The 20,506-nt window shown below is 45.0% G+C and overlaps 1 protein-coding gene across 1 annotated transcript in view; it reads right to left on the bottom strand.

Moving 5' to 3' along the window:
* Positions 1-20,506, bottom strand: part of LOC137430692 (neural cell adhesion molecule 1-like) — a 226,783-nt gene that overhangs the window by 85,046 nt on the left and 121,231 nt on the right. Inside the window, exons 5-6 of the mRNA XM_068121468.2 lie at positions 18,826-18,963; positions 11,123-11,243 (exon numbers count right to left, since the gene is read on the bottom strand). Coding sequence (XP_067977569.2) covers positions 11,123-11,243; positions 18,826-18,963 — 259 coding nt within the window. The remainder of the gene's footprint in view (positions 1-11,122; positions 11,244-18,825; positions 18,964-20,506) is intronic.

Raw genomic sequence — 20,506 nt, 5'->3', positions numbered from 1 at the left:
TATTTTTTTTTGTATACAAGATCGAGGCTCGTGAAAGAGCGAACATTAATCACACAGAAAGACAAACAGACACACAAAACAAATAACATCGGGAGCGGTAGACAAGATGGGGAGAGAGGGGGAAGGACACAAACACAACATTTGAGAGCAGGGACCGAGAGACATGGAGACATCGAGAGAACTGTGGGAGGGAGAGGGCTTTGGGGGGGAGGCATGGGAAGGGGGGGGGTGGGAGAGGTATAAAACATATGGACACTGCCAAGACTTCCAGGAAAGAAGTTGGAATTTCAAACAAGGTGGATCTGGGGTGAATTAGTGGGGGTAGAAAAGATCAAGGTTTTGGATGGGGGAAGATAAGAGATGGTGGTGAACAGCTGTTTTGAAGACCTGGAGGGAGGAGTGTGATTGAAGTGAGTGTGGGAGTTTGTTCCAGAGGCGGGAGAAAAGAGGAATGAAAGAGTGAAGGTGAGCAGAGAGCCGAGATTTCGGCAGTTTAACCATCAGAGGGTGGCTGGCAGATCTTGTGCGACCTGTAGGAATATTTGGGGGACAGAGCACAGAGAGAGCTGGGGGAGCAAGGCCGGAGAGGAGTCGGTAGAAGACAGAAAGACCACCTACCTGCCTGCGGTGAGTGAGTGAAAGGCCCTCAGAGATAGCTTCATCGCGGGAGATTCCAATGATTCTGAAAGCTTTGGATTCAACAGCGTGAAGCCGAGCCAGGTGTGAGGCAGGAGCACCAGCCCATAGGGGAGAACAGTATTCCATTGAGCTGCGGATGAAAGCCTTGTATGTGGTGAGGAGCTCAGGTGTGCCTAGGAAGGACTTCGCACGACGGAGGATGCCCAGTCGGCGACTGGCTTTGGAGGCCAGCTTGGAAATGTGGTTTTCCCAAGAAAGATCATGGCAGATGGTGAGACCCAAAAGCTTGAGCGACAGAACTTCTTGGAGAGAATTGTTGAGAAAGTAGATGGGAGGGTTGTCCAGTCGATCTTTTCGGAGAGACATAGTAAGAGTGTGAGATTTGTCAGGATTGAAAGACGTGTTCCACATGTTTGACCAGTCTGTGATTTTGTTCAGGTCTTCAGAGAGTGAGGAGGCTGCAGACTGCCGATCTGAGGGAAGAGGAATGGAGCGGCAGAGAGTGGAGTCATCAGCAAAGAGATACAGAGGATTTTCCAGAGAGTCGGAGAGATCATTGATAAAGACCAGAAAAAGCACAGGGCCCAGCACACTGCCTTGGGGAACTCCAGCCTGAACGGGAAGGGGAGATGAGAGAAATCCATTCAGGGCCACACGTTGACTACGACCAGAGAGGAAGTCCGCAAGCCATGCATGGAGATTTCCATGGATACCATAGGAGGAGAGTTTGGTGAGCAGAGCTGGGTGCCAGACCGTATCGAAGGCACGTGATATGTCAAGGGAGACAGCTCTGATTTCCTGTTTGGCATTTGTTACGTGGTCCCCTCGGTGACTACCTGGTCTCGGTGACCCCCGGACCGTGAGAGGAACTTCGCCAGAAAATTGTATCATATATGCGCTTTCGCCACGCAATCCATATGAATTCCACCCAAGAGAAAACTGAGTTTCAATGATATATTTCAAGGGTAATGATACCATACAATTTCAATGCTACAATCAAGGATATTTTCCCCGAGCAATCCACCATCAACAATTCACAATCCACAATCAATCCCCTAGATGATTAAGATGGCCATCTTATAGATGTGTGTCCCCTTTTGTACTCACGACCCCCTTTGGTCTCTGTCCCTCACAATGTCTCTGGGCCCCTCCTGACCAAGATGATGGTCGGCTTCGCCGCACTCGGGCGGTTGAACGAACCCCGGGTGGACGTGTTTCCACCGGGCATGTATCGTACCGGGAACCACGGCTGCAGCCCCCTCGTGGCCACGCGAAGCGGGTACTGTAAAGCAAGCAAAAGCCACACGCCGCTTGCAACGCGTGTTAGGCCCCAACGTGCGACCCGTACGCGTCTTTGTAGACGGTGCCGCGAACGGTGCCAGACGCTGGGTCGGTGCACGGCCCCACGGCAACTTGACGTGTCCACCGGGTAAGTACACGTCCCGGTAACTCCTCTCGCCAGACGGGCTTGGGAACGCCGCTTTTCCACGCGGCTCAAGATCGATCCCACCTTTCGTCGGAGCGGGGCGAGGAAGAAGACTCCTCGTCGCTTCCCTTGACCTCGTGTGTTTCTTCTTCCGTTTCCGGTCTCTTTTTCCAGAAGGGCTCCTGACCCTCCAACCACAACAACCCTTAATCGACTACACATTGATAAGCAAAGACCTGAATAGGAATTCACATACATTCCCATAAATATGTAACACTCCACCCCTTCAAGAAAGAAAGTTTGAACCCAGCGAAAACTTTCTTTACCGGCCAACTTGGATAAACAAACCAGATAACTCAACCCCCCCCACATTATCAGTTCCCCCCGGGCACAGTTATCACTTAATATTAAAGCAACAAAATTTCACCAAACCCCCAGAGATTTTCAAAGGTAATTCACTCTGGACAAAGCACCAGCAACGACATTGTCCCTGCCCTTTACATGTTCAATTTCCCGTTGGACTCCTGCCAAGCCAAACTCCATCTCATGACCCTCTGACTTCGACTGTCAGTTTCTTGTGAATGAAGGTTAAGGGGTTGATCAAAGATCCAAAGTTAAGCAACTCGATAGCACTTTTTCCGGGCGGCCAAGCCGAGTATTCACTACATGGATGCCTTTAGGAACGTGGAGTTCACGGTTAGTCCGTGCAGGAAAGTTCTCTACATGGACGCCTTGAGGAACGTGGAGTTCACGGTTAGTCCGTGCATGAAAGTTCACTACATGGATGCCTTTAGGAACGTGGCGTTCACGGTTAATCCGTGTAGGAATCTTGGCTCGGCGGCTCCGCCGCATTCAGTGCTTCTACTTTTCCGAACTTCCCTAATGATTATGGTGGGACCGCTTGTCACTGTAGTCCCATGAATAGCGGTCTCCTTCTCGGCCACTACTTTGACAATCCTTCCTTCGGGAGCTGCCGTAACTCAGGGAGCCTCCATAATAATATTGATTGCGGCCACCACCAAAACTACCGCCCAGTTGTCCTCTCCTGTAGACCTCTCGACGCCTACGAAATGCCTTCCCTACTGTTATGGTCCGACCCTCCAAATCCTTGCCATTCCAATTCTTCTCTGCCTCTCTGGCGTCTTTTGTGCTTGCAAACGTGACAAAGCCGAACCCTCTTGACTGTTGCGTTTCCCTGTCTCTTACCAACCGCACTTCCACCAGCGGCCCATATCTGTTGAAGACAGAGGTCAGAACTTCTTCCTCTGTTTTGAAGTTCAGTCCCCCTACAAATAACTTGGTACTTTTGTCGCCATCCCGAGCTGGTGTGGTGTTATATTCCCTGCTGGGCTCTTTACCAACCCTCAGGTTACCATAAACTTGACCCCCGGCCAAATCATTCCCGATAACCACAGATACACCCTCTACAGGAAGTGTGGCTTGTAAACCGACGGTGACCGGTCCTGACACCAAATCGGACTCCAAATGGATGACATGAAGTGGAGCACTAACACCGCCCCCGATCCCCTGTAAACGAACACTATCCCCCGTTGCTGTCTCCTCGGACCATGGCAAAATGCCTTCAAGCATTAAAGATTGATGTGCTCCTGTGTCCCTCAATATCCTAACCGGTCTCCGGTTAGTCGAGGCTCCATCCAGTGACACAAACCCCTCTGAAATAAATGGTTGGTAACCCTTTTGATGGCGATTTCTCACAATGGCCATTGCATTTGGAGTCGTACTAGTCGGACTCCGCTCTGGGTCTTCCCTTTTCATGAAGTAACAACTGGACATCAAGTGTCCAGGTTTCTTGCAAAAAGCGCAAGTAGGCCCGGAGGAAAAACTCGTGGTCTGCCTCGGGCCCCCTGAAAAATAAGTTTGTCTTGGGCCCGCAGCCCTCTGATTTCGAACAGGTGGGGTATCCGCGTTGTCCCCATAATCCTCTCGAGGCCGCCGCCATGTATTGTCGTTCTCCGCACCTGCTGTTCCCCACCTCCCCTGCGGAGATCTAGGCGAGGAGTTAGGTTCGTGGACCCCTATCCGGTGGGTTAAGGCATAATCATCTGCCAGGGTGGCTGCGTCCCACAACTTCGGTACTTTCTTTTCCTGCAGGTACACTTTGATGTCCTCGTGGACACACTGCTGAAATTCCTCCACCAGGATCAAGTCACGCAATGTTTCGAAGTCTTTCCCGACTCCTTTTGACTCACACCACCGATCAAACATGTTTTCTTTCACTCTGGCAAACTCCACATGGGTCTCACTCTCCCTCTTCCTGGCATTCCTGAATTTTTGCCTGTAAGCTTCCGGAACCAACTCATAGGCTTTGAGGATGTGTTTCTTCAGTACCTCATAATCTGCACATTGGTCCATTGGTAGCGCCGAATAAATCTCTTGAGCTTTTCCCACCAGCACACTTTGCACTAGTATGGTCCAGGCCTCCTCCGGCCAGTTTAATTGTCGAGCCACTTTCTCAAAGTGTGGAAAAAATTTCGCGACTTCCTTTTCACTGAACGGTGGAACCAGCCTCACATGTCTGCCCACATCCCAGGTTTTCTGGTTAGGTGTCGACCCCGTCAGCAAGGGTGGTACCTCTCCCCGTTCTCTCATTAACTCCAGCTCCTTGAATTTAATTTCCTGCCGAAGCTCCATGTCACGTTCCTTTAATTCCCTTTCTGCTTTTCTCTCCTCTGCTTCGAGTTCCCTTGCAGCTCTCCTCTCCTCTGCTTGTTTCTCTTCTCTCCTCTCTTCTGCTTTCCTTTCTTCTTCTGCTCTTTCCTTTTCTGCTTTCCTTTCTTCTTCTGCTAACCTTTCCTGGAGTTCTCGTTCCACTCTCCTTTCCTCTGCTTGTTTCTCTTCTCTCCTCTCTTCTGCTTTCCTTTCTTCTTCTGCTCTTTCCTTTTCTGATTTCCTTGCTTCTTCTGCTCTTTCCTTTTCTGCTTTCCTTTCTTCTTCTTTTAACCTTTCCTGGAGTTCTCGTTCCACTCTCCTTTCCTCTGCTTGTTTCTCTTCTCTCCTCTCTTCTGCTTTCCTTTCTTCTTCTGCTCTTTCCTTTTCTGCTTTCCTTTCTTCTTCTTTAATCCGTTCCTGGCTCCGTAATTGCAACTCCAGTTTCCGGAGCTCAACGTCTTCTGGTTCTTCGGGTAGCCACTCCCAGGCTAACTCGTCCCATGTTCCTAATCCCACCATAGACTGTATCACCGTGGTCTGCAACTCTGCCTTCCTCAAATTAGTTCGGACCTCCAAGTTAAAATGTTTGGCCAATTTCAAGAGGTCCGACTTTAGTAACGCTCGGAACTGTGCCTCACTCGGGGTTACCCCAAAGTTCTGTGCCACAAACGCCATGGTGCCTATCGTTAACACCTGTTAACCTTCACCCAAGACTTTACCACAATTTCTCAAAAAATTTACCAATTAATAATTAATTAATAAATTTTAATTAATAAAAACTATTATTTTATTATGTTATACAATTTTAAATCCCGGACGTAGACCCAATTGCGAATCCGCAAATCGTAATTTGGACGAGCCCCCAATTCTGTTACGTGGTCCCCTCGGTGACTACCTGGTCTCGGTGACCCCCGGACCGTGAGAGGAACTTCGCCAGAAAGTTGTATCATATATGCGCTTTCGCCACGCAATCCATATGAATTCCACCCAAGAGAAAACTGAGTTTCAATGATATATTTCAAGGGTAATGATACCATACAATTTCAATGCTACAATCAAGGATATTTTCCCCGAGCAATCCACCATCAACAATTCACAATCCACAATCAATCCCCTAGATGATTAAGATGGCCATCTTATAGATGTGTGTCCCCTTTTGTACTCACGACCCCCTTTGGTCTCTGTCCCTCACAATGTCTCTGGGCACCTCCTGACCAAGATGATGGTCGGCTTCGCCGCACTCGGGCGGTTGAACGAACCCCGGGTGGACGTGTTTCCACCGGGCATGTATCGTACCGGGAACCACGGCTGCAGCCCCCTCGTGGCCACGCGAAGCGGGTACTGTAAAGCAAGCAAAAGCCACACGCCGCTTGCAACGCGTGTTAGGCCCCAACGTGCGACCCGTACACGTCTTTGTAGACGGTGCCGCGAACGGTGCCAGATGCTGGGTCGGTGCACGGCCCCACGGCAACTTGACGTGTCCACCGGGTAAGTACACGTCCCGGTAACTCCTCTCGCCAGACGGGCTTGGGAACGCCGCTTTTCCACGCGGCTCAAGATCGATCCCACCTTTCGTCGGAGCGGGGCGAGGAAGAAGACTCCTCGTCGCTTCCCTTGACCTCGTGTGTTTCTTCTTCCGTTTCCGGTCTCTTTTTCCAGAAGGGCTCCTGACCCTCCAACCACAACAACCCTTAATCGACTACACATTGATAAGCAAAGACCTGAATAGGAATTCACATACATTCCCATAAATATGTAACACATTGAGGACCTCCATCCATTGTTGAGACAGCAGAAGCAGCATGTCCAGAGTAGAGTGACCTGGTCTGAAACCAAATTGATGATCAGAGATCAAGCCATTGGAGAAGAGGAAAGATTTAATATCCGAAGCAATGATGGATTCCATGACTTTGCTGATAATTGGGAGCAGGCTGATTGGTCTGTAGTTGCAAGGATCTGTTTTTGCACCTTTTTTGTGTAAAGCGGTAATGTTTGCTGATTTCCAGGATGCTGGCAGATGACCTTGAGCAAAGGATAGGGTGAAAAGAACAGAGAGAGGGTGAGATAGAGCGGCAGAGCAGGATTTTAGGACCCGTGGGCTGATGCCATCTGGTCCAGTTGCAGAATCAGAGTCGAGGTTTGACAAAAACTCCTCCACCTTGTCAGGAGAGAAGGTCACAGAGTCCAGGAGCAGTTTGGTTCGACTGGGAAAGGTGGGAACAGAGAGAGATGGGTTTGGGACTAAGGATTTTGAGGCAAACACAGAGTTGAGGCATTCGGCTTTGTCACGTGCGATGTCAACTGTGTGGCCATTTGAGGTAAGGGAGGGGATGGAGGGGGAACAAACACCAGAAACGGATTTGACCAGACGCCACCAGGATTTGGAGGAAGGAGACAGGTTTGAGAGTTCATTCTTGAGTGAGGAGAGATAGTGCTTCCTGGCACTCCTGAGGGTAGACACACACTTGTTCCGAGCTTGGTGGAAGGAACTGAGATTTCCTTCAGTTGGATTAGCCTTCCAAGAGGCAAAGGCAAGTTGTTTCAGGGCAACTGCCTCACCACAAGATTCAGTGTACCATGGACGGGAGGAAGGGTAAGACAACTGAAGGCGAGATGGGATAAATCTGTGCATGAGAGAGATCAGTTTGCTTTGGAAGAATTCCCAGGAAGAATTGATGTCAGAGGCAGTGGAGATGGGAGACCAATCCAGACGATTGATGGCTGCTTGAAGACCGTCCCAGTCGGCCTGAGTGAAATGCCAGACTCATCGACGCTGAGGAGGCTCTCTGAGAATGGCCAGAGAGATGTCCACTTTGACAAGCACATGATCCGAAGAACCGATTGGAGCAGAAGAAGAGCAGCAGACATTAGCAGGGAAGTTAGTCATAACCAAGTCTAGAAGAGAAGATACTCCATTGGCTGAGATCCGGGTCGGGAAATTGACAGATTGTGTCAATCCCAGTGAGTCACAGAAGTCCTTTGCTGAGGTGCCATGACTGGTGAGAGAGGAACCCACACCCAACCAGGTGGCATGATGACAATTGAAGTCACCACATATGAGGAAGAGAGAGTTGGGATGAGTGGACAGAAGTTGGTCCATGTTGTCAGACAGTGAAATGTAGATGGAGTCATCACTGTTTGGGGGACGGTACAGAACACATATGAACAAAAGGTGGGAGCGGAGAGGAAGCCGTAGCCAGAGGTACTCCTGGGGGTGAGGAGGAGAGAGGGCAGTGCAAGGAGAGTGAGGAAGAGAGTTTTTGATAAAGATAGCCACCCCACCACCAGGCCGAGGCTCAGGTCTATCATACCGGAGGAGGGAGTAACCAGGAAGAGATATTAAGGAATCAGAGACATCTTGAAGGAGGAAAGTCTCTGTTAAGCAGATCAAGTCTGGATTGTCAGAAGCAACCTGTATGGAGAGATCAGTCAGGTTTGAGCGAAGGCCCCGGATGTTTGAGATCCATACCGTTAATGAAGAGAGAGGGGGAGCATCGGGTACAGGACAGGGGAGGGGAGGAGTAGGGTAAGATGAAGGATGAGAGGGGGAGGTAGGGAGAGCAGTTGTTAGTGTGTCAGCGATTGCAGAAGAGTTCCAAGAAAGGGAAGGATGAGGAGGATGAAAGGTTTGAAGGTGAAGGGATGAGGCACAGAGAGGGGTTGTTTGAGGGGGGGCAGAGGAAAGAAGAAGGTTGGGGGGGGGGTGGAGGTATGAGATAGAAGGGAGACGAAGTGGGGAGGAGGCAGCTTTGAGGAGGAGGGGGGAGGAGGGAGAATTGGAGAGGAATGGTATGGGGGGAGATTTGAATGGGAGGGGTTGGGGGGGAGTTTTGAAGGGGAGGAGTGAGGGGGGAGTTTAGGAGGGGAAGGGCAAGGGGGGAGTTCAGGAGTGGAAGGGCAAGGGGGGAGTTCAGGAGTGGAGGGGTAGGGGGGGAGTTTAAGAGTGGCGGGGCAAGGGGGGAGTTTAGGAGTGTAGGTGCAAGGGGAGGGATTTGGATGGGAGGGGCAAGAGGGGAGTTTAGAAAGTGGATGATTAATGAAAGACGAACATTGAAAACAAATTGGGTTTGTTGTGATTTTCAAGTTAGCAATCCGGTTCAGAATGATGGAGGAGGGATGGAATGAATGTGAATTTAGACCATGTAGTGAGGGAGACGTATAAGATATTGAATTTCTTTTTTTTGAGGTGGAATGAGTTGGAGAGGAAATTGAGAAAAGCCTTTTAAATAGGAATAAAAACAGCGTGTTGTAAAATACCACTGAGTAAAACACTGAAGGGGAAAGGTTATACATATTTAAATAATATTTAAACAGAACCGTGAACAATCTTATGTGCACAAAAATACCAACGGGGGGAGAGCCGAGAGGGACCACCACGAGTCACGTGAAGGGCAAACGGTGGATGGCAAGGAGTTAATGGGGGCGGGGCGAACAGCACACCTGGACAGAAAATACAGGATGAGTCAACAGTACACGTGGAGAAAGGAAAATAAATGTTTTTTTTTGTTTTTTTTGTTTGTTTGGTTTTTGGGGGTGGGGGGGGGGGGGGAGGTGGGGATTTAGAACGTTAGACAGAGTATTATGTTCGGGGTAGAAGGGAAAAAAACTAAGAGCAAAGCAAAACACGATTAAGATAACAAACACCGACGGGGGTACAACTACAAGGCCGCACACGAGGAGCAGAACACGATTAAATAATTACAAGTTACAGGAAATTCAAACCAAAAGTAACTATAATCAAAACAATAACGCATGGACGATAAAATAACGAGTTGAAATTTGACAATCTATCTGGGGAAATGGGGGAGAAACACGTGGTCGAAGAACGAACGAACGAACGAATAAGAATGAATAAACGAATGAGAACAGAGAAGGAAATGTTTTTTTTTTTGGATTTTTTTGAGTTGTGATTTACACAAGGAAGAGGGCTATGGGGTGAAAAGATTGGGAAAACAGAGAACGAAAGTTATTGGATCACAAAAACACGGACCGCTGAGAGAAAAACAAAGCCTCAAGGTTGTACAGTGTTCACTGTACAACTACAAGGCCTCAAAACACGACCCGAATTAACACGATTTTCAATACAGGTATGAAAGATTTGCACTGAAAATCTTCGTCGGGAGACAATATATACACCATAAAATAAATAGTTATAACGAAAATACAAATGGGAACAATTACTTAACTTCGATTTCGATGGATAGCATGGAGAGCTGAGAATAAACGAACCCTCGCCAGCAAGACCGGAAACGGAATCCCTTCAGCCATTCTTAAGTTATCATGGTAACGAAAACCTATCAAGGTCGCACAGACGGACGGACAGACAACCCGAAAACATAATGCATCTGACGACTTCATCAGTTGAGGCATAATAAATGTTTTTTCTAATACTTCTATTCATTTTTAGTCCTATGTTTTGCCTCCAAATTGAGATCTTCCATTATGATTTTCAGTTCTTTAGCATTGTTTGAAATTAAAACAAAGTCATCTGTTAATTGTAGGTTGTTCGTATTCCTCCATCGACATTTACTCCTCTATTTTCACAATTACCTGTTTAAACACTCCTGTAAGCAGGTAGCAAACAATATTGGTGAGATTGCGTCCCTCTGTCTAACATCTTTAGATATTGATCTTGCCACTATTTTGGTGTCGTTTCAGTGTCGCTGTCCCACATTTGTATACCTCATTTAATATACTGATGTATCTGGAGTCGACGCTTCGGTGATGGAGAGCTTGTATATTGACGGTATTTGTTACTGCACCATCAAAGGTGAAACAATCAACAAATGCGAGACAAAGGAAGTTCGATTCTCTTGATCTTTTTCCAGAAGATGATTTATTGGTGGGAATGTGATCCATTATTGAGCACCCACTTCTAAAACTCGCTTGCTTCCACGGTTGGTTGTTGTCCAGCTCAATCTCGAGTCTTTTGTCCTGAGTCTATTGTTGATAATCTTTTTGTACAATTTATAAGTGATGGAGAAAAGGATAATATTGGAAGATAATCGTTTCGTGCCACCTTACCTCTTTGTGCATCGCTCTGCTCTATCAGCTCTGTGTTCTTCCAAGTTATGGGGAATTTTTCCCCATCTTCCAAGCGTTTCGATAAATAACTTTGCCAGATTACTATGCAGCATTTCACCACCATATCACAATTTCTAGTGACTGGTGGAAATGCATCAGGTCTTTTAAATCTCTAGTTTTGCAGAGAAATCATGTTTCACTGAAACACCCATCAATTTTATTATAATCAGAATTGAGACACTAATTGTTTTCATTTTGGGATTCTCTCGAGTTCAGATTAAGGTTGAGATATTGCTTTGTGTTATCATCACAACTTAACGAACCTACCAACCTCGATGCGTCCCTGGTCTGTACCAAACTTACCGGTGGTACCAAGTGACAACTGGGCCAGGAGAACCATCAGCCACGCAGGACAAGCGTTCGGTCTCACCGCGCCCTGCCGTCGCGTTCACCTTCGCCTCCAGAGCATTAATCGTGGGAGGTACTGCGAGGAAACATAACTCCAGTAAAGTTAATATCCTAATTAGTATTATTCAGTATCGACTTAAATCTTCAAAGAAGTGGGAGAAGGGAGACAGAGAGGTTAAAGGGGACAAGAGTCTATTTAACAGTTTAAGAGGTGTTCCATTAGCTTTGATTGTCCCTGCAGAGACAATTTTCCTGTATAGAGATGCTTAGGCTCATGAAAATACAGTCATCTTCCTATAATTCACCAAATGTCTGTCTGTCTGTTCCCAGGTACCGCAAAAACGGCTGAACCAATCGAAACGAAATTTTGGGTGGGTAATCCTGGGACCCCTGGAGTAAAATAGGCGATATTGTTTTTACTTTTTTTTTTTTCAATTTTTCCGATTTTCCAATTTTCCAGTTTTTCGAAACACGATGGATTAATATTTACCGATATGAACAGTGATGTGGCTTTTATTGAAATTCCACAAATACTGTTTAGATTTTGATGATTTGCGTGTGATATGATTTAACGGATGTTTATATGAATCGTTTAAAATAAAAAAGCCTTCAATTTCTGATATTTTGCCTTTTCATTTGGGCCTCCCAATTGAAGCCCCGCCCATAGGGCGGGTACAGTTGCTAGTTTGCAAAAGAAGAGGAAAAGGTCACATGCTCTCAAATAGTATGAGCACATATGATCAGAGGCCTCCATCTCCAGGCACAACAGTAGTATCAGAGCCAATGTTACTGTGTACTCTGAGCTCACTTTGGTGCATGGGTCATTCCACGAAACCGGTATGATTTGCGGTCCCTCTGACCTTTTTAAGTGTATTTTATCCATCGGGTCACCAAAATCAAATTTTAAAAGCTTTTTATCATCAATTGAAATGTTCCCTTTAATATTTTGAAAACAAATTACATACATTTTATCTTTATATCATAAATTATCTTGCTTTTTTCAGTAGACACCACCTATTTTGTCCATTTTTTCATGTCCCCCTTGGCCTTCGATGAAAGTGGACTTGAGATATGACTACTAAAAATGTTTTTAAAATCATAAATTTTGCCATTGACATACAATTGTATCTGTGCTTTATTGCTGGTCATGTTTAGTTTTTTAATAAATAGATGATTAATCATTAAAATAGCATTATATAGTTCTGTCCCCCAGTCGCACTCAACCCCGTTACACAAGTCATTCCCCCCTCCATAAAAATAATGGACTGGCCCTTTAAGTGACATCACCAACAGGAAGTGGCATTCTACAAGTGTTCTGAACAAGATGCTGCAGAGAGAGGTAACTTCCCACCTTTTTGTCCAATGTTTTATAGTAATTTAAACTTTCATAGTGTGGCCGTAAAGCTTAACAGCTCAACTCTGTTACATGTAATAAAGATAGAAAACAATTATTTGGGAAAATTATCTTTATTTCAACAATATATTGGATTTCTTACCATCATGCATGCCATGTGGTCTCCCCTTAATCAACACAGGTAGAGTAGTGGCCATCTTGAGTAAAAAATCACAACCCCGTTACACTCAACCCCGTTATTAGTTTCATCATAACAGGGTTGTGAGATTGTGACGGGGTTGTGTCTTTAACACTTTGGTTGTGAAGTTATCATATTATTTAAATTAATTATTATATTTCATCAACATTCTTATACTACATGCATATGCATGCATGCTATTCTTATACTACAACCCCATCAACATTCTTATACTAAAAAAATCACAACCCCGTTACACTCAACCCCATTATTAGTTTCATCATAACAGGGTTGTGAGATTGTGACGGGGTTGTGTTTTTAACACTTTGGTTGTGAAGTTATCATATTATTTAAATTAATTATTATATTTCATCAACATTCTTATACTACATGCATATGCATACATGCTATTCTTATACTACTTATACATGTTCCGTCAATTAATAAAAGTTTATGTACATGTAACAAGCACAAAGTGTGGTTTGCACTAAAACAGGTATTTAGTTAAGTTATCCCGAGGCCTTGCAAATCTGGTCAAACAAGATTTGGTTCTTATGCCTGAGACTGCAGGTTGGTTTTGCACTGCACATGTACACACACACACACACACACACACACACACACACACACACACACACACACACACACACACACACACACACACACACACACCACAAAACTGCACAAGTTGTTTTATTTTGATGACCTATTCAGTCTCACGTTTACATTTTACTGTACAGTATATTGTTGTTATCATCAGTGTTAATAAAATTCAGTTAAATTAAAATGTATGTCTATTGTTCTTCTTAAATGGTTGCATAATGAAATACAATGTTTATAGAAAATATTACATTGAATTTGAGATTAAAAACAACTATTTATGTTAAGCTGTATTTGTCTCTTCAACCCCGTTTACCACCTTCAACCCTGTTATCCTAGTCTCAACCCTGTCACGCCTATATTTTTTGTGATTTATTTCTTTCGATTTTATGAAAATGTATGTAATGTTTGTTGAACTCTGTCAGAAATGTTCAGAGCAATCATAACAATACCTTTTTTAGTTAAAAGTCAGATGCTAAAGTAGATTTATGATAAAAAACAGAATCAAAGAATCAAAAATGTGGCACATTTGAAGCTTTATAGTAAGGGAAACATATGAAAATCTGTTAACTAAATTGTTACCAAAAAATTTATTCACCAATATGTTTGTAAAGGTGTGTAATAACATGTGTTAAAAATGTTGAAGGTCAACTCCCGTGGGAAACCCAGAAAAAAAGCTGTTGAATTCGGGTACCGAAAAATTATTTTCGAGAATTTTTATTTTTTAAAATCGGCCCTTAAGTAACTTATGAGGGGTCAAATAAGGGTTTTTCATGATTCTGAGTTGATTGTTAACATTTATATTTCACCACAGACACTCCTTTGTGGAAAAATAATTTCTAAATATATCTCATTTTCTACTTTGCAGGACATGGAGTCTAGCAATATGGATGAAGACGTTACTCCACCTGTGCTCAATTGCTTCATCTGTGCACGCTCGGATACACCAGCTGAAAGGCTCATACAGGCAACTCCAAAGGGATACTCAACTTTATTGAAACAAGCAGAAACTGTCGAAAATGTTACTGTTGTGGAACGTATGAAGGAGGCTCAAAAGGAAGGAAAACTGAGGTACCACCAGAAGTGTAAAAATGATCTGTACAACAACTTTGTTGCAACCACCAAGAAGTCAGCTCAAGCATCAAAGGCAGAGAAAGAGTCATCAAAGTTGAAGAGAAGACGCACTACTTGTGAGTTCAGTTCATCAACTGGCTGCAGTTCTAGAAGATCACAGTCAGTTGACCTCCTGTATAAGGATGTATGCATTCTTTGCAACCAACCAGCCCAGCTCTACAAAAATAATCCAGCACAAGCTAGAAAGAAATACAGAGTGCCAGATAATTTGACTGCAGATACACTGAAGGCAAGCTTGCTGAAGACAGCACGGAGTCGCGGGGATGACTGGGGCACTGAAGTCACTGGACGCCTGGAAGGGATCAACGACTTGGTAGCAGAAGAAACACTGTACCATTTGCGATGCAAACTTATGTTTGCGAGAGGTGACAGTTTGTCCAAGACTGATGAGGAAGGAAAAAGGAAGAGAGGACAGAGGAGTATTGATGAGGAGCGAGAGGCAGTTTTTATTGAATTCTGCAAATGGTTAGACTCAGAATTAGAGCATGGGGTAATGAACATGGACCAAGTCCATGAAAAGCTGCAGGAGTTTGATCAGTCACCAGAGAAGAGCCTTTCTTATTCAAAGCATTGGCTAAAGATAAAACTTCTAGAGAAATACGAAGACACCTTGTATTTCACAACACAGGAAAGAAGGGCAGATGTACTCTGTCTCAAAGATGGCACCGACAATATTCTGCGAGCGCATCATGCTAATCTTGACCATGGAGATGAGAAGACTCAGATCATAAAGACGGCACTCAAGTTCATATCCAATGATATTGCCTTGATTGATTTAGGTCCAAAGTCATACCCCACCACACACAGTATGACTGACATCGATAGTCAGCTGACACTTGTTCCTGCAAGCCTTCAGATGTTCTTGAGACCGATTGTCAAGACAGACGAAAGAGTTGCCGTTTGGGGGCAGAATTTTATTAAGGCCTGTCGACCTCGGTCTGGAGTATTGCCACACCAAATGGGGCTTGCCATACAACTTGATCATAGATTTGGGTCAAAATGGATGCTCAACAAGTTCCACCGGCTGGGATACACTGAGTCTTACACGGAGACACAAAACTACAAATACTGCTTCCTTAATAGTAGGAGTGGAGATGATGTTCCAGATACTTCTGGCACTCTTGACACCATTGTGGAGGAAACCGATGAACAGATCAATGATGAGGTTGCGGTTGATGCTGCGCTTGAGGATCAATGCTGCGCTTGAGGATCCCGGGACTGGATCCTTCTACAGAGCATGTCTCTGAACCCCAGTGACTATGGATGGACAATAGGTGTGCATGGGTATGAGCCAGTTCCAACACTGGACCCCACGGCTCCTGAGGAGCTATTGCAGTTCACGAGCTGTAATTGTCATGGAGATTGCAGCAACCGGCGATGCAGCTGCAAGAAGAATGGGGTCACGTGCATCTCGGCCTGTGGAGTCTGTAATGGCATTACATGCAGAAACTGCAGTCATGATGTTGTTGAGTCTGAAGAAGACATAGACAATGACTGTTGAAACTTCTGACATTGTGAATGAGAAATAACTCTTGAGTATTATATATGTATGTGAAATAAAAGCTACTTTGTGTGTAAATGTAAAAGTGAAAATATAAATGTTAACAATCAACTCAGAATCATGAAAAACCCTTATTTGACCCCTCATAAGTTACTTAAGGGCCGATTAAAAAAAATAAAAATTCTCGAAAATAATTTTTCGGTACCCGAATTCAACAGCTTTTTTTCTGGGTTTCCCACGGGAGTTGAACTTCAACATTTTAACACATGTTATTACACACCTTTACAAACATATTGGTGAAGAAATGTTTTGGTAACAATTTAGTTAACAGATTTGTGAAATATCTCATAAAATGCCCTTACTATTAGTATAACAAAAGTGAGAGAATTGATGTACTTTTTATATTTACAATTATTTAATTAGTGTGAGGGACATTTGATGAATAGGAAAATGTTTGTTTAATTACAAATACAGTTCATAATCATATTCAAACAGCTTCCAGAGTGTCCATAACGGGGTTGAGAAAATATAGTGCCATATCATAAAATAATGACCAATAATAATAGGGATTTAATGCCTGAGATGGGAAAATATTTTTTTCTGCAAGTTAAATATGTCCTTAATGTTGTGGGGTATTCAGAAAAGTGAAACATTTGGGTCATTTAAAATAATAATAATAATCCAAATCGTACCGGTTTCGTGGAATGGGTCGCATATTCGAGTTATTATTTTAAATGTAGCCCTTAAGCATTTCATCAGCTACTCACAGAATGCTAAGGTGTGGAACTCATTTGGGAGATAACACTTTGACTCGATGATCCAATTGCCAGGCAGACGTCCATCCATCTCTAGCCAGGAAGTCTACGTCGACATCGTTCGTATTTCAGAGCAGTTTACGGTCCCCAAACAGTGGCAATTGACTTGTGTGCCCAATAATATGTGGGCTCAAATTACACCGTTGGAACTTGCACACACACGAGATGAGTTGTGGCCTCATGATCACGTAAAAAAAAAAACATTGGATGCCTGTGCCAATCTTCACCAGGAGGCATAGCACTTGTACACGGTGGCCATGACACCTGTTGCCATTAACATATGAAATGGGATGAACGAACACCTGTATAATAATTTTTACTGACGTTAAAGCATTGGGATGTTGATAGTGAATCAATATGTGGAATCAGTTTGTGAATATTGTTGCGGTTTTGAGAACCCACACTTGTAAATATGACATCATTAAAAGGGTTAAAGGTTGCACCCCATATTTAGGCCACAAGCAACACGTAGGTCATCATAGGACTTCAGTTATTTCATTAGTATGTGTATAGGTAAGGCCGTGTTTCCAATAGTTGAATCTGTGTTGTGTCAATCAAATAAGAAGTAGGCCCATTCCGTTCATTTTGTCAGCCTCCCTCTCCAAGCGACGCCATTACGCGCCCTCCAGTCTGTACCTCATGGCACCTCCCAAGTGTTACGTGCCTCGGCCAGCAGCAGCTGCCTTAGCGCTCGCTCAACGCCGCCATAAGCCACGAGGTAAGGCCCGAGAAAGGGGGCGGAGCACCAGGAAGAAGGTGTGGCTACGTCAACCCACCATCAGGGCGTGGCCGGTAAGCGGTGCCCAGCCAACCAGGGCTGAGGTAGGATCGCCTGATAGGCGTGGTTTTTGGGCTGGCGGAGCGATTGCTGGTCGAGTTATATAAGCGCGAATGCAAAGCCCTTTCAGGGGACCTGGAGAACTGTGTCATACGATTGGCATTGTAAAGGACTTGCTGGGAAACGCGCGTTGTTAAACAGGACTTATCGGAAGAGCGCACCTTTGTGAAAAGATATACGGTGCGCTTGATGAGAGAACTGTCCAAGACGGCCTCGTACGATTGGCGTTGTAAAGGACTGGTTGGAAACGCGCTGTGCGAAAGGACCGTGGAGAGAGGGGGCGTTTGGCACGAGTGTGCATTTATTACATACGCCATAGGACACCAGCTTCCCCCCGTTATATAATTGTCCGGTCACGTTCCACTACATGCGGAGAGCTGCTGCCGTTTTCCATCTGCTGCACGGTACGAGTCGGGGACTGGACGAGGTGGACGCCATCGCCGGACCCTCTACCTGTTCCACCCTACCATCTACAATCCCCATGTGAGTGTGTACGTTTGTCCTGGGTATTAAGAATAAGACTGTCTAAGGCTGCCCTGTGTTCTGCTTCTTCCTCTTCCTATTCTGTACATTCTTTCGTTTCCTCTTCTCCTTCTTGTACATTGTGAATAAATTGCCCTGTTCTTTCTGGGTTTCCTCTTATTCGATCGCATCCGTCTTTTCTCTCATTGGGTAAACGTGGCACGATCGGAATCGCCATAATCGGGTTTAGTCCCTGTTAAACGGCCCGAATCGCGGATTGCTATCTACTCGGCATTTTCCATCATATCCGTGGTTCGAGCAGGAGTTATTCCCTCGTTTCCGGTCGGCGTTAGTAATTAGGTAGTAGTGAACCCCTAGGCCTAACAAACCCTACCTAACGCCGCGCCGGGAACGACGTTATAACTTCCAGGACTCGGCGTCGGCCAGATAAAAGGACAAGGGGATTAACTCCCCCTTGATAAGGGGAGAGCCGACATCCGAGATCCGTAACAATATAGTGAACCTTGCAGGGGCTACGGTTCCGGGGGGGGGGGGGGGGGGTCCTCTACCCAAATTCATAACAATATCAATTGCTGGGTTTCATCCATTTCATGTTAGGTCATTTCGCACGTTTCAATGTCTGTGTAATAGTGTGAAGTGTTGGTGGTTCTCGAGTATTAGTGGGTATCAACGTTCTGAGATGATTCAATGAGTACTTTCTTTGGTGCTAGTAACGCAAGACACGATAACTAGCATTGTTAACGTCGTAAGCTCACCGTTAACAACCACGCGGATATCTATGAAGCCCAGTTCGCCACGTGAGGTGATGCGTCCCTCACAGCGGTACACTCCCTCATCTGACTTCTGCACGTTGCTGATCTGTAGGAAGTTGTTGCTGAGCAGGAGAAAGCGCTCTGCTGGGAGCAAGGGAAGGGTAACACGAAGAGCGATTCGTGACGTGGCACAAGCTCAGTTAAAATTCCCACTTGTTTTGCCACGTTCCAACAAATCATTTTTGCTTGAAAAGTGATATTTGCTTCAAAGAGACTCGAGCCAGTGGGTAGACCAAGGTTCAAAAAGCATTTTTCCAAAAGTGCTGCTCATTATTGTTCTACACTTGAAAGTTTTTACAAATCGGCACATTTCTGTCGAACCAAATGTTTGGTGCTTTGTAGAATGCGAGCTTCATGTTTTATCGTTTGCTAATCAAAGTTGTTAAGGTATTGGATCAAATAGTGTCATGTATCAAACGGAAAACAAAAACAAAATGACACAATAGTGCCAGCAAGGACAACGTTTTCCCTGTTCCTCATTTCACGGCCTGTGCTCCAAACAAGGCGATCATTCATTCGCCCATTACATTGAAGACCGACTGCGAAAGTCTCTCGGGGTACCCCGGAGTGATGACACGCAGTATTACAGACCAGAAAAAGATACAATGAGGTCTGGTGCCTAACCTTAAGCTTGACCCATCCATGGAATTTGCCAAGGTACCAATACACAGGAATGTCATTGGGTGCCTGGTGGCCTTCAGCGAGGGATGGCAGGGCACGCACAAATATCAGAGACTTCATATACGGCACTCAAGATAAGCTATTATTACTCAGGCGCACATTCCACAAGTGAGTTTACTCCGAGTTTTGAGTACAACTTTTGAGTTCATGTGTACCTGAACAGGTAAGCCAATCAAGAATGCCGTTTAATTGAAGGTGTTGTGCACATGTAAAAAGTCTATTATGATATATTCTCTTGTAATCGCTTCCTGGAATGCTTCCTACATTATCTGTATCTATTCTGTTAAAATACCTAAACGATGGGGCTATGTATGTGCAGTGGTAGCAATGGATGTACCTGGAGTTGACGCTTCCCTAACCTGTCCACCAATTAAGACTTGCATATGATGAGTTACAGGTAGGTAATTGAGAAAGACTGTCTATTTAGTAGCACAATGCTTGATTTTTATCCACAAATAAAGGTGATATACAGTATTATGATACAAGCAACACTTCCACACATCACAGCCAGGTTTGGCACCGACCGGTGAGCAACACCACAGTTCAACCTTCAGGTATTCCCGCATGTGATGTCAGAGGGTGCCCGAGGATGCATAGAAGAAAGACGAAAGGAAACTCATGACCCAACGCTCACCTTTACCGTCCCGTTGGCAGGAAGCCATCTCTCTTAGTGTTTATTCTAACGCTGTTGCTGTCAAAATTGTTCAAGACGAATTATTCTCCCTTGTTGGGATTGAATTACAATGAGCTATTTCCCAGGTTGCTTGCATTATAGTCGAGGCAGCCAAAAGAATGCCACTTTGATACTTTATACCTTCATAAAGAGGCTCCAAACCCCATGGTCAGTGGGGTTTGCATAACAACCGTCAAGGGACTTACCCGAGCCCATTCATAACTAGAACAACACTCAGTGGAGAGCATACCTCCGCCAGACTGAACGGTT

The sequence above is a fragment of the Myxine glutinosa genome, chromosome 7, assembly GCF_964187855.1.
Source record: "Myxine glutinosa chromosome 7, kmMyxGlut1.1, whole genome shotgun sequence".
NCBI lineage: Eukaryota > Metazoa > Chordata > Myxini > Myxiniformes > Myxinidae > Myxine > Myxine glutinosa.
The sequence above is the reverse complement of the archived record's forward strand: the minus strand, read 5'-3'. Positions and strand labels throughout refer to the sequence as shown.